We start from the raw sequence: 20,599 nt of genomic DNA on the forward strand, positions 1-20,599 counted from the left end.
ACACAACAGTCCAAATAAGACCAACTTCTCAGCATACAATCCATGCCGTATTTATTAACAAAAATAGTCAGACGTAAACAATTTATGTGATCCCTGAATTACAGGTAAACTACATGTTTAAAAAAATAACATTCACTTAAATGACAGCTATATAATCAGACAATGGCAACTGTTTTTAAAAAAGTTCCATGAAGTTGTAATATAAGCCAGGTGTATCAGACGAATGTACTGTAACAAAAACACAATCATACTCTGGGTGTGAAAACGCATTCACAGGTGTTGCCTCATTGGTATACACGTACAGCAGGTCATCAGGGCAGTAATGAGATGAATCAGCCTCTGCTTTCAAATTCTCTTTTATAACTATTCCAGGGTTTTAATAGACTCTATTAGACAATGAAAGATATAATGGTTAGAACAATAACGATGCGTAAGGTTAAGATCAATGACGATTCATTATAACCATAGTGATAAAGTGTTATGTGTTGCTTTTAACTAAAAAGAAACTTTTCTTTAATTAAATTAGTTTGACATCAGTTTTAAGAACACTACGATGAAAAAGAAAGAAAAGAAAAAGGCACTTATAATATATATATTTTTTTCAATTTGCTTATAAATGCTGCATATCATTAAAGAGTAATTAAAGAGAGTGCTTGATTATATGACTCGGGGTGCGGGTGTGGTCTCAATATTCACCTGATCTATCATTGACTTAATCAAGTATGTGGAATGAGGCACGGGTTTCCAGCTGTTTTATAGTAATCTACGCCTGCTCTAATCCCTGTCAAGCGTTTACCTGTAGTTCAAACTACAGCCTCCCGAACCTCTTGAACAGCGTGAGCCTTCCCATGAAAAGAGGCTCAAATATACACGGGTATCACAGCACATGCCCTCTCTGACGTCACAAGATAAACTCACACAAGCCTTAAATGGCGTTTGAGTGGGCCGAAGAGCAGTATACAGGTACAGTGATTTAGTGCATGCGCAAGGAGAGTAAAATGTGTCCCGTGCGCAGTTTTTGAGTCTGGCACTGCAGCTGGGGGAGAGAGAAGCGCTCAATTATGCTGATCCTCCTATAATACAGAAACTTAGAGCTCTGGTATGTATATCTACTGAATATTATTCAAAAATATTAATTGTGGTATGAACCCTGTATGGCATATATGTGATATCGTAGATAGAGAACAGTTTAATATTAAGATTTTCTCTCCGAGAGACGGCAACAGAATGAAGCTTTATATCTGTTGAATCACGGAAGGATATTTTTTTCGAGGGTGTAATATTATAGTGTAAAGTACATATAATCCCAACAGACAAGAGAATGTGTTTTTTTTTCCTTCGTGGAACCCCGTTAAGTTCATATCAGATCTCTTATTTATCTTCATTTTATAAATAATTCAATACAAAAGCTCAGGTGTAGTATTTCACATCTATTCTCATACAAACTTTTTTATCAAATGATGTCGGGGATTGCCGCTACAAATATTCAACTTTACACATCATATTTAGTTCATCGGATTGAAAACGGCAAGCGAACTGGAATAAAAGGGAAGGTAATCTCAGTGTGGTAATATATTTGCTATGGCAGAACTTTACTAATATACCCTTTATATGCTATCCAAACAAGAGCGTATAACGTCCATTAAACTATATTTACTCAAGGTGCGTGTGTGTTTTGAGAAGCTTAAAGCTCAACTAATTATTGAATGCCCTTGACCCCATATACATTCCAACGGTGAAAGTTTGAAGTTTGTGAAAATGCAGTAGTCTTCCAAACGCCACTATTCAAGTCTGGTTGTGTCCATCAGCGGTGTTGCTTCTCTGCAAGCCTGACTTCAAAGCTGGAAAGTCTTGTAGAGGTGAGATTTCATGGTAGGCTTACCTTATATTTCAGAAGGGTGGAGAGATGTTAACTTAGGAACAATTGAGACTTTGTAAAACTGCCACTCCCACTTTTTAAAAGCTGCTTAATCGCAGTTCAGTTCTGTTATTACATATATAAACCATATGTATATGTACTTAAAAGTGACCACAATTGAATTCACGTGGGTATTCTGGAGTACTTGCCCGTACATAAAACATGTTTTCCAGTTACAAGGCAGACGGTGAACTCTGGAAACCGAAATCTACGCAGCATTTCCTTATGTAGGGGGCCTATGTCTGCGCACCTGTCTGGCGATTGGACTATGGAAGCGTGTTAGGGTCACAACACCAACACCAAAAAGAAAGCTCACAACACCAACACCAAAAAGAAAGCTCACAACACCAACACCAAAAAGAAGACTCACAACACCAACACCAAAAAGAAAGCTCACAACACCAACACCAAAAAGAAAGCTCACAACACCAACACCAAAAAGAAAACTCACAACACCAACACCAAAAACAAAGCTCACAACACCAACACTAAAAAGAAAACTCACAACACCAAACAAAGAGCGTTTTAAACAAACCTGAGTATCATGTAAACCGTATAATGTCTGCACTATATGACCACTCACACTTGACCCACTTCAATGGCCATTAAAGAATAATCAATCAATTGTCAAGCCTACACATAAAAGAGTAGAGGCAGTTCCAACCCTTCAAGATGTTAATTTTGTGTCTTACTTTTTAACACAATAAAGCTTAATTGAGATTTCGTATTCAGCTGTGCGGCTGTTGAGGCACAGTGTTTATAAAAATAAAGCTCGATCACCAGTAATGTAAGGTGTGGTCCTTGTAGAAATAATAACGTAACGTAGAACAAAGTAAGAGTCAAGTGTCAATTTCTGAATCTATTTCTACATATCAATCAATCCCAGCTACATTTGAGGATCGCCAATTATTCAAAAATCATGTTTTACTTATAGTTCTGTCGAAGAACGCTGATTATGTGATATTCAGGCATCAGCCTCAACTACAGAAGTTGATAAACATGACTTAAACGATTTAACATTCAGAAGTGAGGTACGTGTGACTTCTGGATGTTAAGCCCGAGAAGTGTCTCGAAGTTAATTAGCTTGCAATGGTTTAAGGTCCTTTGATTGAAGAACCATATATTCTAACATATTTTAGTTTAAAGGGAAAAACTAAAATAAGAAAGAAAATATAGTTACTTTGGTTGCTTTGGCAACAACAAGCACGGGGAGCATTTTAAACACAGAGGCTAGTAGCAATCTTGAGAATCATATGTATTATGTTTGCACCAGGTTACTATTCCAACTTGACCGACTTCAGTAGTCATTGAAGAACAATCAATCACTTGTCAAGGTTGCATATTAAAGAGTAGTGGCAATTCCAACCCTTCTAGAGAAAATGGTCTATTTTAATCTTAATTAGATCATCTAAGATTTTTTCACAAAAGCAGGATAGACAGCCGTGCCAAGCAGTCGAAGTAACCATATTTTCTATCCTATTTTAGTTTTTACCTCTAAACTAAAATATGGGAGAAAATATGGTTGTTCAATCAAAGGGCCTTAAACTTCACAATTGATTGTTCTTTAATGGCCACTGAAGTGGGTCAAGTAGAGTGGTTATCTAATGCAGACATGATACTCGGGTTTGTTTAAAGTGAAGTTTGTTTTTGGTGTTGGTGTTGTGAGTTTTGTTTTTGGTGTTGGTGTTGTGAAGTTTGTTTTTGGTGTTGGTGTTGTGAGTTTTGTTTTTGGTGTTGGTGTTGTGAGCTTTGTTTTTGGTGTTGGTGTTGTGAGTTTTCTTTTTGGTGTTGGTGTTGTGAGCTTTCTTTTTGGTGTTGGTGTTGTGAGCTTTCTTTTTGGTGTTGGTGTTGTGAGCTTTGTTTTTGGTGTTGGTGTTGTGAAGTTTGTTTTTGGTGTTGGTGTTGTGACCCTTACACGCTTCCATAGGACCTTAACTGTGACTATAACAAAAAGATAACAGACTGAACAGAAACATCCCCCCTATACCTATTTAGAAAAAAGACACCCAAAATATATTTGGGAGTGATTTCTGGAAAGGAAGAATTGTCGCTGGAATTAGTTTCTTCTAATGTACATGTAGTTAGCAACACAAATGCACAGAGAGAGAGAGAGAGAGAGGGGGATATATAGTGTTAAGGAAAAGGATATATCTCCTCAATACAGCATCGATTTCTAGTCATTATTTTACTAAAATACACGATAGTTTACGACCAATTTAGCTGTTTTGTAACAAACGAGGTGCACTTTTTGGGATATCATTTCTAGTGAATAATTTGATATCGGTACCTGTTGGGCAAAATTTCTGGAATGAGCTTTTATAGAAAGACACGGATTGTATGCCAAGCAGTCGATCACACAATGGATTTTGGAATGCATATTTAAGAAAGCAAAGTTTATTTTAGCCAGTGAGGGCATCCTATTGCGAGAGGTGCTCAAGAGCGGGGATAGACAAGCAGGTAGGATTAAGATGAGAAAAAAATACTTCGCTGGCATATTGCTAGGCTATGGGAGAGTATGCATTAGTCGATTTGGCCACATAATAAAACCACTCTGAGATCGACCAAGTAACATCATTAAACCCACACTTATTGAAGTAATTCTGTAACTTATGAAAATGATTTCGAAATATTTCCCGGACTGGTAAAAACAAAATTGAACGTCTGTCCTATATTTGATGTCGAGAAGAATCACGCAGGGAGGGTATAGGTTTTGATTGACTTAAGAAAACAAAACTTTGGAGAGGTTGAAGGAGGTGTAAATACTGTAAGGCAGCAATATGGGTAATTTGCAGGGTTGTATGTACTGGGTAAGCAGTAATTGGATGGCCCAGACGAACACCTCTCTCCGAACGCAACAGATTGAGAACAGTGGGAAATTAAGCAAGCGCACGCGATGTCTGACATTTGCCTACAAATTTGTTGCAAATGCTGTTTCCTTCATGTTTATGTTTCGTCTGAAATTGAGCACTATTCTATGTCCTCACGAAGAGTGAGAAATACTCACAGGTTTTAGGATAGGAACTTAATGGGCCCCATATGTAACGTTAAATTTTTGAAATAATATTCCTTCTGACTTAACGCATGCGGAATCACTCGCGAGCTCGTTTTTGCAAACGCCCACAGAGGACTTTTGGATTTTCATTCTGTATTAATTTAAAATAGGTGAGACGGATTGCATTGTAAGATCAAAGAAATAAATATATCCTCAGGTAGAAAATACAATCATTGCCAACTCTGAGTGCGACAGGAAGGTGAGATAAGAATGTGTGAGATTTTCACATGAATCACTACAGTTGCATTGGTAATGTCGACTTCGACTGTTGAACTGCTGAATCAGCCTTCTGCCGTATTAACTAAACAAAGCAGTTACCGAAAGTATATTAGCAAACAGTTTGGAACTTAATACAATAGGGTATATATATACTGATACTGACCTTGATAACTCTTATTTCATCGTTTTGGATCACCAATTTTAAGAGCAGCCACACTTTTATCAGAATTTTTAATGATTGACTGAAAACAAAATAATAGTTATAAGTAAAAACTTAAACTTGTTCTCATTAATTCGTTGAATTTTTTAACAGAAATAATAATTAATATAACTAACTTTCTGCCCACTTATAATATGTTCTCTTAAGTTATAATCTATTTCTCCGACTTTTTTGTAACATCAGTTGATAACAAAATTGTGAAAAAACAGCGCACAGGGAAAAATTTAAGGTACGCCTATTTTGATTTCAAGTCTTCACTTCGACGTCCTATCTATTTATACACTAAATTGTCTTGATATTTTAGCCAGGTTGATAATGAGTAAGACCTCTCCCCGTAAGACTAATTTAAAAATAGTTCCACCTGAATGCGCTGACACCTGACTGGCAACCACCCCGGCTTATATATTTTCTTGGGATGAGTTAAAGTCAACAGGGCTGCCTCATGGTGAGAATGAATGAAAAATTTCCAAACTAATTAGGTAGCAAATATCCGGCAAATATGAGCATGAAACTTATGCTGGTATATCAATAATTTATTCCTCTTTTATATAAATGCTTATACCCGGTATATATGAGTTGATCTACTCACAAGGAAAATTATCACCTAGTAATAAGGGCGTTGCCCATTTTGACAGAAAAAATCAACAACGTCGATTTTCTTCATCTAATGTCAAAATAAGAGTAAGTTAGAGTTGGGTTTGATTATGGGATGAACCGTTAAAATGGGAAGGGTTCAGACAAAATGGGGACGAAAACTTAGGGAATAATTGAAATTCACACAGTGTAGGATACTGGCAATGCAGTTAAGATACCATGATCGATTTGATTCAAATCAGTGATATCAACATTCCAAATGATACAGAATACCTTTCGTCACCATCTTCAATTAACTTTGTAACTCTTGTGGCGCCAGCGATGAGGCAAAATCATTTAGGAGGTCTTGGCCTGTATACCCTACCTGCCCAGGTAAAGTTCTGTTCTCAGAGTTCATGAAACGAATGTTGTTTTTGTAAGTTTAACATCTTTTGGTTGAACACAAGCAAAACACGGAACATGTACAAAAGCATGGTTGGTATTTTCGGTGAAAGTTTAATTTTTGATAGCCCTTACGTGTCGTGCAGTCCTTTCAAGATGAAACATCGCCGTGCTTCGTCTTGAATGTTCCCCTTAGGTTCTTGGCATTTAGGATTTGTTTTTGTTCTTCTGAAATTGGCCCTGATTGGATGAAACTTGTCAGTTAGAATAAAATACTTTTTTGCCTAAAAGGTCATTAATCGAGTAGAAATTTACAGGTAGGATAAACTTCTCTATCAGACGATGTGGAAGATGATAGTTTCTCCTGACATTTTCAGAGCTATTAATACCATCCCTGAATTAAGGCTGTCTGGCCGGTGAGTTAGGTATTCGTTGGCAGGAATGACCCATACTTGACCAGTTTTGCATGTTCAGCCGTCCGTGTACATGAATTCCAAATTTAAAGCTTAAGCCTGACTGATTCAATACAAGAAGATAAGATGTTCCACTTCCATGAATTAATAAAAATGTTTTTAAAATATAATTAGTTGTCCTCAAAGAAGAGTCTTTATTCTATGCACTAACAAATTCTTTCTGATAAAGAAAATTACATATTCTCGCTAATGTATACCATGTTTCACAAAATAGGTTATCTTAGCGAACAGGTGAACACTCATGCAGATACAGGTTGCGCACTTTATCATTAAAGGGGTACAAAACATATATTAGCACACTTACATTTGTGTACATGGTTTATGCCAGCGTGTATAACGCAACATTTCCTGGCCCAGCGACAGGTACTCATTCAAACGAATCTACATTACCATTTTTTTAGGATCGACAGTTTACATAGCCCTAGCAATTCATTTTTTTCTACTAGTATTATCTATTCTCTATTTTCGTTATTCCTTGTTTTTTATTTGTCGAACATTATCATTATATTTTTGAGTGAGTGATTTTAGGTGCATGGATACTATAGGATGTTTACTCCATGTTCTTGGATTCCTGCAATTTTTTCGGATGAAAAGTAAAGACGATTAAGTGTGCACATCTTTATCTGATGTCTTTACAAAAAGAGCACACAAACAATGAAATGAGTTGTAAACAAAAACCTAACAAGAACAACATGTGGTGGGCGTATGATATATTGGTTTGACCTTGCTAGAGGTAATGATAAACCTGCATGATTATTAACATTGTTTTTGCTATGCACTTTTTATGCACAGGTGGGCGGTTGCGAAATCCTTATTTGCTGGCTCTGGTGGAAGACCGTATCATTGACACTGATATTCATTTGCTAATTCGTCACATACAGATAGTGATTTGTGAGCTTCTTTCTTATCAAAAGAAGGGGAAAATAATGGTTGGGCATGTCTGTTTTCCACATTCTAAGAAAGATGAATGGTTGAATGAAAAATTAATTTCAATAGAAGCAGAGTGAATTTTGAACGTGTATTGATAGCATAACATGCTTTTGCTGTCATAAACCTCCTTCCCCTTTCAATTCCTCAGGTGAAAGGTATTTGCACAGATGCCTTACAGCCATGATCTTCTATTTTTCCGTCCCAAAATCATGCCAGGCAAGGGGCAATGTTAGATGCACGATGGCAGATTGTCTAAACTTCTGTAATATAAACAAGGAATACCAGATTCCAGCAGAATTCCAAACCAGCTACTCTGAAACGATTTTAGCAGAGAATCTGAGAAACGTTGAATTTGTGTGAAAGCTATCTATGTGTTTGGCTTCTGACTTTATGACAAATGTATAGAAATCCACACGTATCCACACAGGTAAATCTAAAAATATCAACGACCTTTCTGGAACCGTGTGTATCTGTGACGTCATAGTGGAGGAGTTAATTATGCTGGTGATTCACGTCAGTGATTGGTCATCGTTAGATATGTGGCTCAGTATCTATATAGTTTCAGTCTCAACCTGCAGGGGTAAACATTTTCTCGGGTTCTCAGGTAGAACACAGCATTTTCAGCAGGTACGGTTTAGTTGAATTAGGGAAGTACGGAAAGAATGAAAACTAGGTTTTACAATGAATATAAAAGGACAAAAATCAAAATGAGATTTTGTCTGTTGGTAGTTAATTGTGACATGTGCTTGAAATTAAGACTTTTATTTCAGGTACATGGTTATAATAATCGGTCTTTTGACGCCCTTTAACGTTCTATCTTTTAAGATTTTCATTTTAGGTATATGGTCATAATGGTCGGTCTTTTGACGCCCTTTAACGCTTTATCTTTTTCATTTCAGAGTCGTCAAAAAGGACGGCCATAACCCCATCCTAAGAGGCCCTACTTCGGAGGTCAGAAAATACATATTTTTCGCGCACAGAAGGTATGAATTTTGATCAGTAGTCTGGATATGGAAAAGTTTTTTTTTGTGTGTGTTTGTTAAACAGCTAAACTTTTTCACAATTTCTGCTACACAGGACTCAACCAAAAAAATCCCTCTGTGCCGGATCATTACCGGCATTTCCGTGGTGGTGAAACATCTGCTTCATTAAAAAGTTGGCACGTTAACATAAGGCCAAGCGCAAATGAAAAAGTAATGCGTAGATTGTGGGTTCTCTTTGACGGCCGTTTAGAATTGAATGGTTTTTAAGCCCAAAATATCTTTTTTATGGCAAAAATATAAGTAAAATACATAGGAACAGGAACTTGTGATAAAAAATGTTGTTATGATTGCTTGAATGGTCAGATGAGGTGTGTTGTCATCGTAACATGCGTGTTCATGATACAAGCCTTTTCTCTGCAAATTAGAATTGCGTGTAGACAGGGAGGTAACCAGGACGATACACCTGCATGGACCAAGATAAATACCTGTCGGAAAAGTTCATCAGAGTTCAGTAATTTGATCTCACAAAGGAAATTCCTGGAGTAAAAACAACTTGGTAAAGTTTAAAGCATTTGCTTGAGGTATTTTGGTTGGCAGCCAGTATTGCTAAGAAATCTCTGAAGATGAATGAGTCATATTGCCAAATCCACCTTTGCCTCCTAGAAACTAATTCAAACAGGAGCACGGGCTTATTTATTTAGAAACTGTGGTTTTAAACTGACTTTTCATCTCTTAGTACGGTTATGTTACAATCTGAAGCAGACGCAGAACTAACAAAAATGAAGCTTTTAGAGGTGTGTATCTCAGAGGTCAGTTGTGATTCACTCCCAACTGTGTAATGTAGGTAAATATGTTCATAAGACACCAGATGCCTGAAGCAATAAGCATCCGAAATGCTATTTATAGGTGAGAAATTGCACCGCTTAATGATACTCGGAAATAACGTGTTATTTTTATACAGGGTGCCGTCTGAGAGAACTTTTTTTATGTTTTTGTAAACGCAACTCGATGTTCTAGCAATTTGCAACAGCGTACTTCGGGAGTAAAAAATACCTTTTATTGAATATTTTTTACCAATAAGTCATACTAATTTCAATTTTAGTTTGTTTTGTAGTCTTCTTAAGAGTTATAAGAGTCTTTATAAGTTATCTATGATGCTCTCTGACATTCACGGGATTTAACAATTGTTTTAATAAATTTTAGGGAAGGAACCCGACTGTGGACTGTCAACTGTCTGGCAACCGCGGATAGCCTACCTTAAACAACGTAACAAGCTCTAAGCTGTCACGGAAGTTAAACAGAAGGATAACTCATCAAGCTGGCGTTATTAGATCGAAGAGCGGCCAAGTAAGCCCTCAAAGACACCCAGCGCATGCATTTGAAGCCAATACGTCATTAAAACCATCTGATCACGTGCCTTTCCCGTGGTTCCTTGTTCAGTTCTGACAGATTGTTTCTGTTGGGATCTTTTTTCTGTTGGACCCTTACCAAACAATACAGTGAGGTAATAGGATTATATGAAATTCGATGTCCTATTCTAAGACCTGTCTATGACCTACTGTATACTTCAGCCTTCCATCACTATCATCGCCATCACATGCTCCACTGGATTAAAACATGACTGAAACTTCACCGTACCGAGACAGGTAGGTTTCGGTGGAGTACAACGCAAGTCCCTTTAGAACTGCTGTGAACATATACAAACTGTCACATCATCTTACCTATCTAACCCTTTTCTGTGACACTGAAACCTTTTCTAGAATCCTAGATATCTAGAACTGTTACCTAAATAATATAAATATATATATATATATCCCTTTCGTAGTTACACGCTGTTACGTATATGTATGCCATATAGTTGTACATCTTGCGTGTGGGATTAATGGATGGCGATGGTACTGTTGGCGTTACCTTCGACATCCAGGTACCTTCTTTATCTAGCACAGTGTAAGTAGTCTGAAGGTAACACGTCGGTTTTGAGTGCTTCGTGTAAAGGTACACTTTGCTAAGCTGGCTGAGGCATGGATGGCATGCAAGGCCCAGCAGGACGTGGTCAAAAGAGTTTTTACTGGCTATTTTTTCCATAACACTCAAATAAAGCGTGTTGCATGCGCACATTGGCGATGACTTGCACTTTTCTGCTCTTATTTAGGTACAAATCCAAGCAACTGCTCCTATTCCCGTATTCATTCTGAGTGGGTCCTTTAGTATCTGCGTGGTCTAATGCATGTGCTGGGCTGTCGACTCTTTTAATTGCAGTATTATATGACAAAAAGCAAATGCCTCAAACGTTTGAAGTACATGCACAAGATTTCAATTTTTATGCACAAAGTTTGTTTGAGTTGATAGTGGACATTGTGTACGAGATATTTTAACTGCATGAATAACCATAAATCATAACATGACAGTAATATCAGGTAATATTTTTGGCTTAAATAAAAGTAAATAATGAAAACATGAACTGAAACTTTTCATATATTTTACATGCACGAATAAAAAACTCGTATACACAGACAAATAATTTGAAAAATTAACTTGATTACCTAAGTGGGTATGACTATAGTTCCTTAAGGTGGTAAATCATATATATATATAACCAAGCATGTTATTATCATTTTCAGACTGGGCCTTGGGAGCAACGATTCAGATCGGCCTAGTCCCGATCGCAGGTCGTACCGCTCCCGCAGGTACACAGTAGGCATCTCTCCCAGTGACATCGAAAAGTCGGACAGCCCAGAGCCCACAAAAGAGTACACCCCCATCCTGATGGCGAACTCTGCAGGAAAACTAGCTCAGGAAATCAACGAGGAGTTTCTGACGTGTAAAATATGTCTAGAAACGTACAAAGAACCAAAAAGTCTCAACTGCTTGCACACATTTTGCGAGTCATGTATCGAGAACCATGCCATGTCAGAAAGTTCGTACAAGAAGTACAGCGAGTACAGAGATTTTACATGCCCTCTGTGTCGTAAAAGGACCCATCTTCCGACAGGTGGGGTAAAAGCGCTTCCAGACAACTTCCTGGTTGCTAGCCTGACAGAAGTCATCACACGCCAAAAGCCTACAAAGTTTCCTTTTTGCGATATCTGTAAACTAGTGGCCAAGAAACATAGGGAAGCGAGCTCAAAGTGTTTAGACTGTGCCAAATTGTTGTGTAAGCAGTGTGTTGAGGTTCACAGAGAAACCAAGGTCACTAAAAACCACAGTATTTTCGACGTGGAAATCGAAAAGGATGTGGAGTGCAAAGATCACCCTGAAGAAGTGGTGCGTTTCTACTGTGAGCCTTGCGAGACGTGCGTCTGTGTGCTGTGCACCTTCAATGAGCACAAGGATCACGACATCTCCAACTTTAGCGATGCCGTCATGACGTACAAAGACTCCATTCAGAAACTTCTGAACGGGTGCAAGGACAAGCTGGACAAACACGAACAGCAACTGGACACCCTCGCAAAAGCAGACAAGTCTCTGAAGCAGGCGGAACAGAAGATCAGAGATGTCTCCATCCAGTTCATTTCAGAAATCAGAACCCGAGAGAAACAGCTTATAGAAGAGCTACACAACCTATACGGGCCAGCCCTTATGGAGTTCATCCATCGCAAGGCAGACATGCAAATCACACTGGAAGGTCTCAAGAGCACGTGTAATCTCACCGAGCTCATTCTCAAAGGTAAGGATATTGAGCTTCTGCTGCTGAAAAATCAAGTACAGGAAAAGTTGCGAAATTTATCTGATCTTGACCTCAAGCCGTTGCCACCAACTGTAGGAAAGCAGGTGCAGTTCGTGCCAGGAGCCCTAGATATGGGATACATACAAGATATGGATCGCCCCTTGTCCATGTCGAAAATCAGAGCCAGGAGAGCCTTCTCCTCAAGTTCAAGCACCGAGTATCGAGACATGCAGGAACAGCCAGAAGTCCGCACCACTGACACGCAGACAGATTCTTCCATCACATCGGCTTCCAACTGCGAAAAGACAACCATGACCGACAAACCGAACACCAACGACAAAAACTGTGCCACCGTGCCGCCGACCGTCATCACCGTGGGACTTCAAACGGATGTTCCTTCACCAGAAAATACTTCAGCTAACGTCGTTGACGTGACGGTCAATCTGATCCCCGACACCGAGGAGTCATCTCTCGTTCAAGAGTCTCGGGAAGAACGGGAACGGCGCAGACGCCAGGCTAGACGCATGCGCGAAGAGAACGGCGAACAGGAAGACGAGGAAGACAGTCGTGTAACCAGACGACAGAGAAGACGGCGTATGAATCGGGCCAGCAATGAAGGCGACAGTTTTGAGAGCAACCGCAAGTCACGAGAGTTCACATCTCCCCCTCCACCTTTCAGGCGTGTGGAGCGTCAGAGCCAGGTCTATCATGGTGACAGCTTAGAAGACAACTCCAGCCCATGACAGGAGGCGCCACCGTCTCCGACGGACGCTACTGGTGCGTCTGAGAAGAAAAAGAATAGAGAAAAATGTACGGTTTCTTGACTGCCATCACGATAGCATCTAACTCTGACGCCGCACATGTTTGATAGCAGTGTCTTCGAGGCACCAAGAGTCGCTGTTGATGTAGACCGACCCGATCTCAACCGATCCGATGCAATTTCCTCCTTCTAGTTTCAAACATATCAAAATCAAATAGATCAGAGAAAAGAACAGACCCCGCGTCGTCTTTAGTTTACCAAGTGAAACGAAGGCAAGTTATGAGTGAAACGTACCCGAAAGCGCATACTAGAGGGACCTTACGATCCAAAGAAAAAAGCACCAGCTGCAGTGTCAGTGACGGTGATTCAACTGACCCCACATACTTTTACCTAGCGAACCACGCTAGCCCTCTTCATTTGAAGAGATTTTATATATGTTTGTGTATCTAAACCCAAGTTAGAAGGAGAAGGCGTAACCTAAAATACCTCACAGATATGATGATATACAGAATGCTATTATATGTATATATTAAGTCACAGAATATGATATTTAGTAGAATGTTAATTAAGGACCTAGTGGCTATGTGAGATATTTTGGGATATGCTTTATATAGTATTAAGAAAATTGTATTCGGTATACTATGAACAGAAAATTATATATAGATTTATGTGTATACGTCAGAGAAGGCGTAGTTTATATATTTACACGTAATTGTGCCTATGGTACAGTATTGAGCAATGATATTATCTTATTTCAGATTCGTTCAATTAAATTCAAGTAAATGCCAACGAACCAAACAGGTGCTTTTTACAATGAGTGCGTATTAGTAACTGTATAATAATAATTGTATGTGACCAATAATCCAATTAGTAATGACAAGTAAATTCTTTATAATTAGTTGGTACACCCAAGCTTGATTACTACACCTAGAAATGTCTCGCTTTGGTAACATTTTCATGCAGCTATATTTGGTTTCACGGTGCAAATAAAGATATATAAAGGTAGACGTAAAATTAGTATTGATATTTGCAATTGAGAATCAAATAAACAAATAGATGAATTATCTATCAGTTGTCTTTCATTGTTTTGCAGATTGGAAATAATATGATTAATACATCATTATGAAAAGGGCCTTGCCAACACTTATCCATGTTTTTTAAATTATAAAGATGCCAGTACGACTGTTCAAGTAACTGGATTATGTCTTTCTCTAGATTTAAGGAGAGACGACTTATATCTGATAAAAGTTGATATGTGTAGTAGTGTTATTCATATTGACAATATTTAAAACTTCAATTTCTACACAATTAGTTGAGAGCTTTCGTCCCAACACTTGTGTTACGTAAAGAACTGAACTGTGTGAATGATGCATTGAAAAGATGTCACTATCCAGACTAGGCAATTAGTAAAGTCTCCAACAGTTTCCTAGAACCCACAGACCCAGATTGACCTTAGAATAAGACCTCTCACGAACATCCAGAGGTCAAAGGGAGGGGCTCGATAGTTGTTCCTAATGTGAGGGGTAGGTCTGAACAACTGAGGCGCATATTCAAAAAGCACAAAGTCAACGTCAGCTTTAAACCACATCAGACGCTGAAGGATCCGGAAATGCTTTGGCACCCTGAGGATGAAACTGACAAAAAGGACATCAGCGGGCCCATATACAAAATTCCATGCAAAGGACATGACGGCAGTGGGTGCAACCAAACATACATTGGTGAGACTGAGAGGTCTTTAAAGGCACCGAAGACCTAGTTGTTCCAACCCATCTGAGGTTTCTCGACACATCAGTGTTGAGGCACCTGAACACAACATCAGTTGGGACAATGTGGAGGTCTTAGACCTCGACCCATTGTGGTTCAATCGAGGGGTGAAGGAAACCATATACTAAACAAGGACGGGTGAGACACAACCTGTCTCACCCCTGGGACAGTGTTATATTGAACAGTTCTCACTAAACTGCGCACTATACACTGTCCTGCAACTTCAGTGTGACTGATGAAGTCCCAAGTGTTAGGACGAAAGCTCTCAGGTACGCTTTCAGCTTATTGTGTAGAAATTGTTTTAATTTATCATTTAATATGAAGACGACATACTCGTTTCACTTTCCCTTTAAGGTTGGTATCACTTTACCAGAGATTATGACGCGGATTTGTTTAATTGTTTAGCGCTTGAGAAATATGAAATGGGTTAGAGAAACTGAATATTTAAGTTCTGCTTCCTCGTGGATACAGTGTCAACCCGGCTTTTCAAAGAGACCAGATTTTGACACAGACACACACAGACAGACACACACACACGCAAAAAAAAGAAAAAAAAAAGAAAAAAAAATAATAATAATAAATAAAAAATGGTATTTTTTTCCTGATCCTTGTTTCTGAATTGCATTTTAAAACCCACGCTCAGTGGTATAGCGCTCAATAACCACACCGTCGCATCAATCTCATCTATCACATTTGTGACCCTAGTTTGGTAACTTGCACACTTTGGTACAGGACAGGGCTAACCAAACAACCAAAGGTTTAGGGGCAGTTGGGTGAAGGTGTCGCACTTAGGTGATTCTTTCACGCTTTTTAAGAGAACAATTGAGTAATTGACCGAACATATAAAAAGAATACCTCGTGCGGTTTCAGAGAGAGCACAAAAAACCGCCAGTAAAATGCAGGCGCATGACCGACACCTTTCGATTCTCCAAAGGTTATCAATAGTAGTTTTTAAATACTTTCTTCGCAGATCAATGTATTCGCTCTTGTAAAGCATTTTGTGGGTGTATGTCAACGATCTGATCAATTCACTTGAGAGTACATGGAAGACGACGTGTATTTCGCAATGCATGGCGAAACATAAAAGCACATGAGCTGATCTCATAGAACAGCTACATCGCAAATACCTGTGCCTCACTTGACATATACAACATGGCCTCAAAATACAACCAATGACACCATTTGCTTGAACTAGTGCGAGCAATAAGGCTTCACCTGATTTTGATTCGTATACATTTGCTCAATTCAAATATCTATCGTATCGTATCGAATGATGCATACCTTATGTACTTTATCAAAGTTGCTGACTTTGATCAAAAGAAGGACTTCATTTGTGCAGAAAAAAAAGTCACATATCGTTAGTCAAAGTTCTTCAAACATGAAACAAGGACTTTCTTAGTGTGATGTAACAGGTGACGCAGCTATAAAAGGCCATAAGAAAACACGACTTTACAATGAAATTGTTATAAAATCAATAGCCCCTATCGAAATTCCAATTTAACTCTGCACACTTCAGTAACTAAACAAGTGGTCTTCCAATACATCGATAAGCAAGCGTCGGTTTTGCTTTGATCGGAGTCGTTTAAAATGTCGAAATTATCGAACACACCAGTTGCATGATACGTTATGCTCTCTGTGTAAACGTCGTATAAACAAAATACCAAATAGGGAGATTGGAAAGCGACTTTACAAGGAGGACTAGTCGTTCACGCTTTTCTTAGCCGCCACAGAGATACATCCACCGTTGGGCAAAATGGCACAAAAACCTGTTAAGCCATCTGATTCGCTGGAAAGGCCTAGCCTTGAAGCACTCCAAAAGGTCAATGAGGACTTCATAGAAGCTGTGGTGATGGAAAAGGACCAAAAATGCACACGAATCCTTAGGGACAATGTATTATGGGCTAAAGAAATATGTGAGATGGAGAATAAGTTTGGGCTGCGACCGCTCCATGCCGCTGCGGCTAAAGGAATTACGTCGATAGTAGAGGTAAGTATGGCTAGCTCTGGTAATAATTGCAGATTGCAAAAAACATCTGCTTCACTTTATCTCATCCATCACCTTGTGTTTCAGAGAGGTAAAAGTGATTCCTCGACCCAGCACACATTCTAATGCCCTTTTCAACCATTGGAAAAGGCGCACATGTGCGTGTACATATGTGCTGCAGAGTTTCAAATACATTATGAAACTTTTGCTAATACAAATGCCATATGTTTGTTTGTTGCTGTTCTATATTTTATCATATGGCATACAAACAAGGTACAAAGCTGTTGCGATGGATGACTGAGAGGCAAACAAACGATATTTTTGTTTTACATTTCTTATCACAGTGGTCTGAATTGACCTTGAAATGCAACAGTGCTTAGGTTGATAGGTTTTGGAGAGAACTTCAAAGATCAGGCATTAAACTCCATATGGTCTGGTGGGAATCAATTCAGAAAGATCATGCGTTTTACCTGAATGTTAATTTCCCTATTAAGAGTGCGTATGTGATAGACTATTGTTCATTAAAGATCCCCCGCCGTCACCAGCAAATGCAATAATTGATTTTTCTTTCTTTTGTTCAAATAACTGCTGCTCCCTTTACAACTGTATGCGAAAACTGAACAGAAGCGTCGACACCTTTTACTTGCGTATTATATACCTTTTCGACGCACAAAGCTGGGAGTGGTTATGCTAGGCAGGAGGATCCCAAAGCAGAAGTCACGTTTCACTGTCACATTTTACCAGTTTCAGAGCAAAGTATAAAAACTGATGACTTATGATCTTACAAGTGTTGTAGAATGTTACAGGATGAACACAAAGGCTTTATCAAAATGGTTTCTTTGTAGGAAATAGTCAACACAGGGGCAGACGTGAACCTGAGGTTAACGAAGAATGTAAAGAAACGCCTAGGAGAACGCGTGGATGTGTTTCCAGCCGGTTGTTCTGCACTGCACCAAGCCTGCAAGTTCGGCCATCTTGACTCGGCCAAGCTTCTCGTCTCCAAAGGAGCAGATGTTAATATTGTAGACGAGGAGAACAAGTCACCGATTCATGAGGCTGCTTGGCAAGTAGGTTAAATGTTACAGGCAGACAGCTTGATTAAGGCACTCTCGCATCTAGCGTATAGCACGAACGTATGAGAAAAATTGCCCATTTGCAGACAAACGCAATGGGTTCGTTGGAGTTACGCCGTATACGCCTCGAGTACGCAGGCAAAAGTTGGTGTGCGTTTGCATACGCCGGTTCTAAAACAATTGCATACGCTGCTTATATCTTTTATCATTTTAATACGCTGATACGGTGATTTCCTACGTTTAAAGTTGTGCGCATAATCGATGTCACTATACGTATCTGTTTACGCTAGGTGTGACAGAGCCTTTAGCAGATGACTGTTTTGTTTCATAATAGTTTTTCAAACACTTTCGATTGTTTCGATCCGTTAAGTTGTACCTATTCTCAAGTATCTTTAACATTTATCCACACGAAAAATAGGGCCTACTGACAGTTGATGAACTTGCGCACCAAAGAGCGCACATTTTTTAAAACATCATGAGGACACGTCAATGTTTACAAACCAAATCCCAAACAAAATCAAATAAATATAGTTATGAAAAATAGTTATACATATAGGCCTATTTTCAAAGAAATCCTCATCAATATAAGATTCGTTGCAGGGTCACGCCAATGTGGTGCAGCTTTTGGTAGACAACGGGGCTAATGTCAACCTCCAGGACAAATACCTGCAGAGTCCTCTCCACAAGGCCTCAGAGAATGGGCGTACCGACTGCAGCCGCATTCTGCTGGACAGCGGAGCCGACATAGATGCAGTCAACAATTTCGGTCGTAGCTCCATGCAGGAGTGTGCCCAGTCGTACTTAGACACGACCCCAGTGTTTACTATGCTAGTGGAGAGGGGGGCCAAGGTGGAGCATCGAGATCAAAAAGGTTAGTTAATCCTATGAATTTGGTTAGTGAACTTTTGTGCGAAATAAGCAGTTTTTAGCGCCTTAACTAGTTTTGCTTTTACAGAATAAAAATTATCCGGACAATTTTATAAATTGACTCTTATATTCAATCGGTAAAGGGGGCAATTTCATTTTCTTTTAATGAAAGAATTTTTTATATAATTGTATTTCAGGTACTACTGCACTCCACTTTGTTGCCAGACACGGGCAAAAACAGCGAGCAGAAGTTTTACTTAAACACGGAGCAGACGTCAACGTCAGGAAAAACAGCGGAAAGACTCCCATGCACGAGGCAGCACGAAGCGGTCACTCCAGCATGATTAGATACCTCCATAACAATGGTGGAGACGTTAATATCCAGGACCATCCTGGATGGTCGCCGCTCCATCTAGCGGCGCAAGAAGGAAACACGCAGGCTGCAGAAGTCCTCATCGAGTTGGGGGCAAATGTTAACGCCGTAGACGCCAGCGGATACACCCCACTTCATTTAGCAGTTCAGAAGAATAAAGTTGGCACTACGAAATTGCTCGTGGGTAAAGGCGCAGACCTGACTATTAAGGACAAAGAAGAAAATGTCCCTAAATATTATGCCAAATCAGACGATTTGCTTAAAATTCTGAACAAGTAATTTAATCAGTTTAGCCCACGGTTTTGATCATTTGATATACCATTTAAAAGTGACGTAAAGCTTTCAGGGAAAAGCAAAAGGAATGTAGGTTTTAATATTTTTTCTTAGATATGAAGGCAGCAATTTTCATCCAATTCGGATATTCTCTTTACTTTATGAAGCGAACAGCTACAAAAATGAATGCCTTTAGATTAGAAAGAAGCCGTCAAAACAGGACAGGGACCATTACAAGTCATTATCATGGAGAGAACAAAACGCAGTATTTGTTCATGTTCTTCATTACAGACTTAAATGTGTAGTGGCACAAACTGAATAGCGGAAAACAGTTGGTCAGCATTTTACAATCGAGGACAGGTTTCTTTAATTTTTAAAATTCAGACGTTTCCGTAGAGCCTTCGTGCTAACCCATTTCAAAATAGGCTACAGCACAGTAGTATAAAAATAGTGTAAAGGGCCAATAAATAAAACAACTTTTTATACCAACATCACGCTTTGCGTTACTATGAGTTGTTAGAATTTTGAGAGCTCACAAGAAAAATATCTTACTGCTCCCAAATTGGACAACACACAGGTCACAATAACTTGGACAATTTTAATTGTTAAATTTCAAGTCTTAAAATAATTCTTAAAATAATTATCAGGAAAAACAAGACAAAAACCAAATAATTTGTCAACATGTAGTTATTCATCCTCCTCTATGGTTTTATATATGCCACGTGATGCCTGGTCATTATTTAATCCTAGCTTCTCAAACCCCCCCCTCTTAGCAAAACCCGAGGACCGCCTGTGTGTTAACCATGCCTGCAGCAAATGCTGTGTAAAAAAATTCAGTACCCTGAGACGGGTAGAAAATCTGAATCTGGACAGTATCTCAGCAGACGCTTAATATCCAATTGCTTTTACATTCATAAACATCATAATCATGATTTAAATGATGCTGCAAATGAATTTGTCTAAGTATAAAGAGACTTCTTAAAGAAATATTCTTCAGAGTTCAAAGAACAGGTCAAAACAATTCAAAATCACGGTAATTATGAAGTTTTTATGAGTGAACTAGTAGTT

The 20,599-nt window shown here is 38.9% G+C and overlaps 2 protein-coding genes across 6 annotated transcripts; both read left to right on the plus strand.

Moving 5' to 3' along the window:
* Positions 1–966: 966 nt before the first annotated feature.
* Positions 967–14,263, plus strand: LOC106168199 (E3 ubiquitin-protein ligase TRIM56). Of its 4 annotated transcripts, none has more exons than XM_087011805.1 (4): positions 967–1,099; positions 8,687–8,770; positions 9,974–10,117; positions 11,392–14,263. In XM_087011805.1, exon 4 carries the CDS (start codon positions 11,537–11,539, stop codon positions 13,178–13,180), a length of 1,644 nt encoding a protein of 547 aa, XP_086867931.1. In that variant the 5' UTR covers positions 967–1,099; positions 8,687–8,770; positions 9,974–10,117; positions 11,392–11,536; the 3' UTR covers positions 13,181–14,263. The 4 variants fall into 4 exon arrangements, with proteins under 4 accessions (XP_086867931.1, XP_013402623.1, XP_013402624.1 ...); XM_013547169.2 differs by lacking the exon at positions 967–1,099 and adding an exon at positions 8,256–8,414; XM_013547170.2 differs by lacking the exons at positions 967–1,099; positions 8,687–8,770 and having other exon boundaries at positions 10,113–10,274.
* An 822-nt stretch (positions 14,264–15,085) lies between these two features.
* LOC106168190 (uncharacterized) lies at positions 15,086–20,025 on the plus strand. Of its 2 annotated transcripts, XM_087011827.1 has the most exons (5): positions 15,086–15,230; positions 16,683–16,948; positions 17,791–18,012; positions 18,619–18,889; positions 19,083–20,025. In XM_087011827.1, exons 1-5 carry the CDS (start codon positions 15,197–15,199, stop codon positions 19,535–19,537), a joined length of 1,248 nt encoding a protein of 415 aa, XP_086867953.1. In that variant the 5' UTR covers positions 15,086–15,196; the 3' UTR covers positions 19,538–20,025. The 2 variants fall into 2 exon arrangements, with proteins under 2 accessions (XP_086867953.1, XP_013402610.2); XM_013547156.3 differs by lacking the exon at positions 15,086–15,230 and having other exon boundaries at positions 15,552–16,948.
* The last annotated feature ends 574 nt before the right edge of the window (positions 20,026–20,599 follow it).

Source organism: Lingula anatina, chromosome 1 (assembly GCF_051362555.1).
Source record: "Lingula anatina isolate TDL-2025a chromosome 1, LinAna3.0, whole genome shotgun sequence".
In the NCBI taxonomy this organism is placed as follows: domain Eukaryota; kingdom Metazoa; phylum Brachiopoda; class Lingulata; order Lingulida; family Lingulidae; genus Lingula; species Lingula anatina.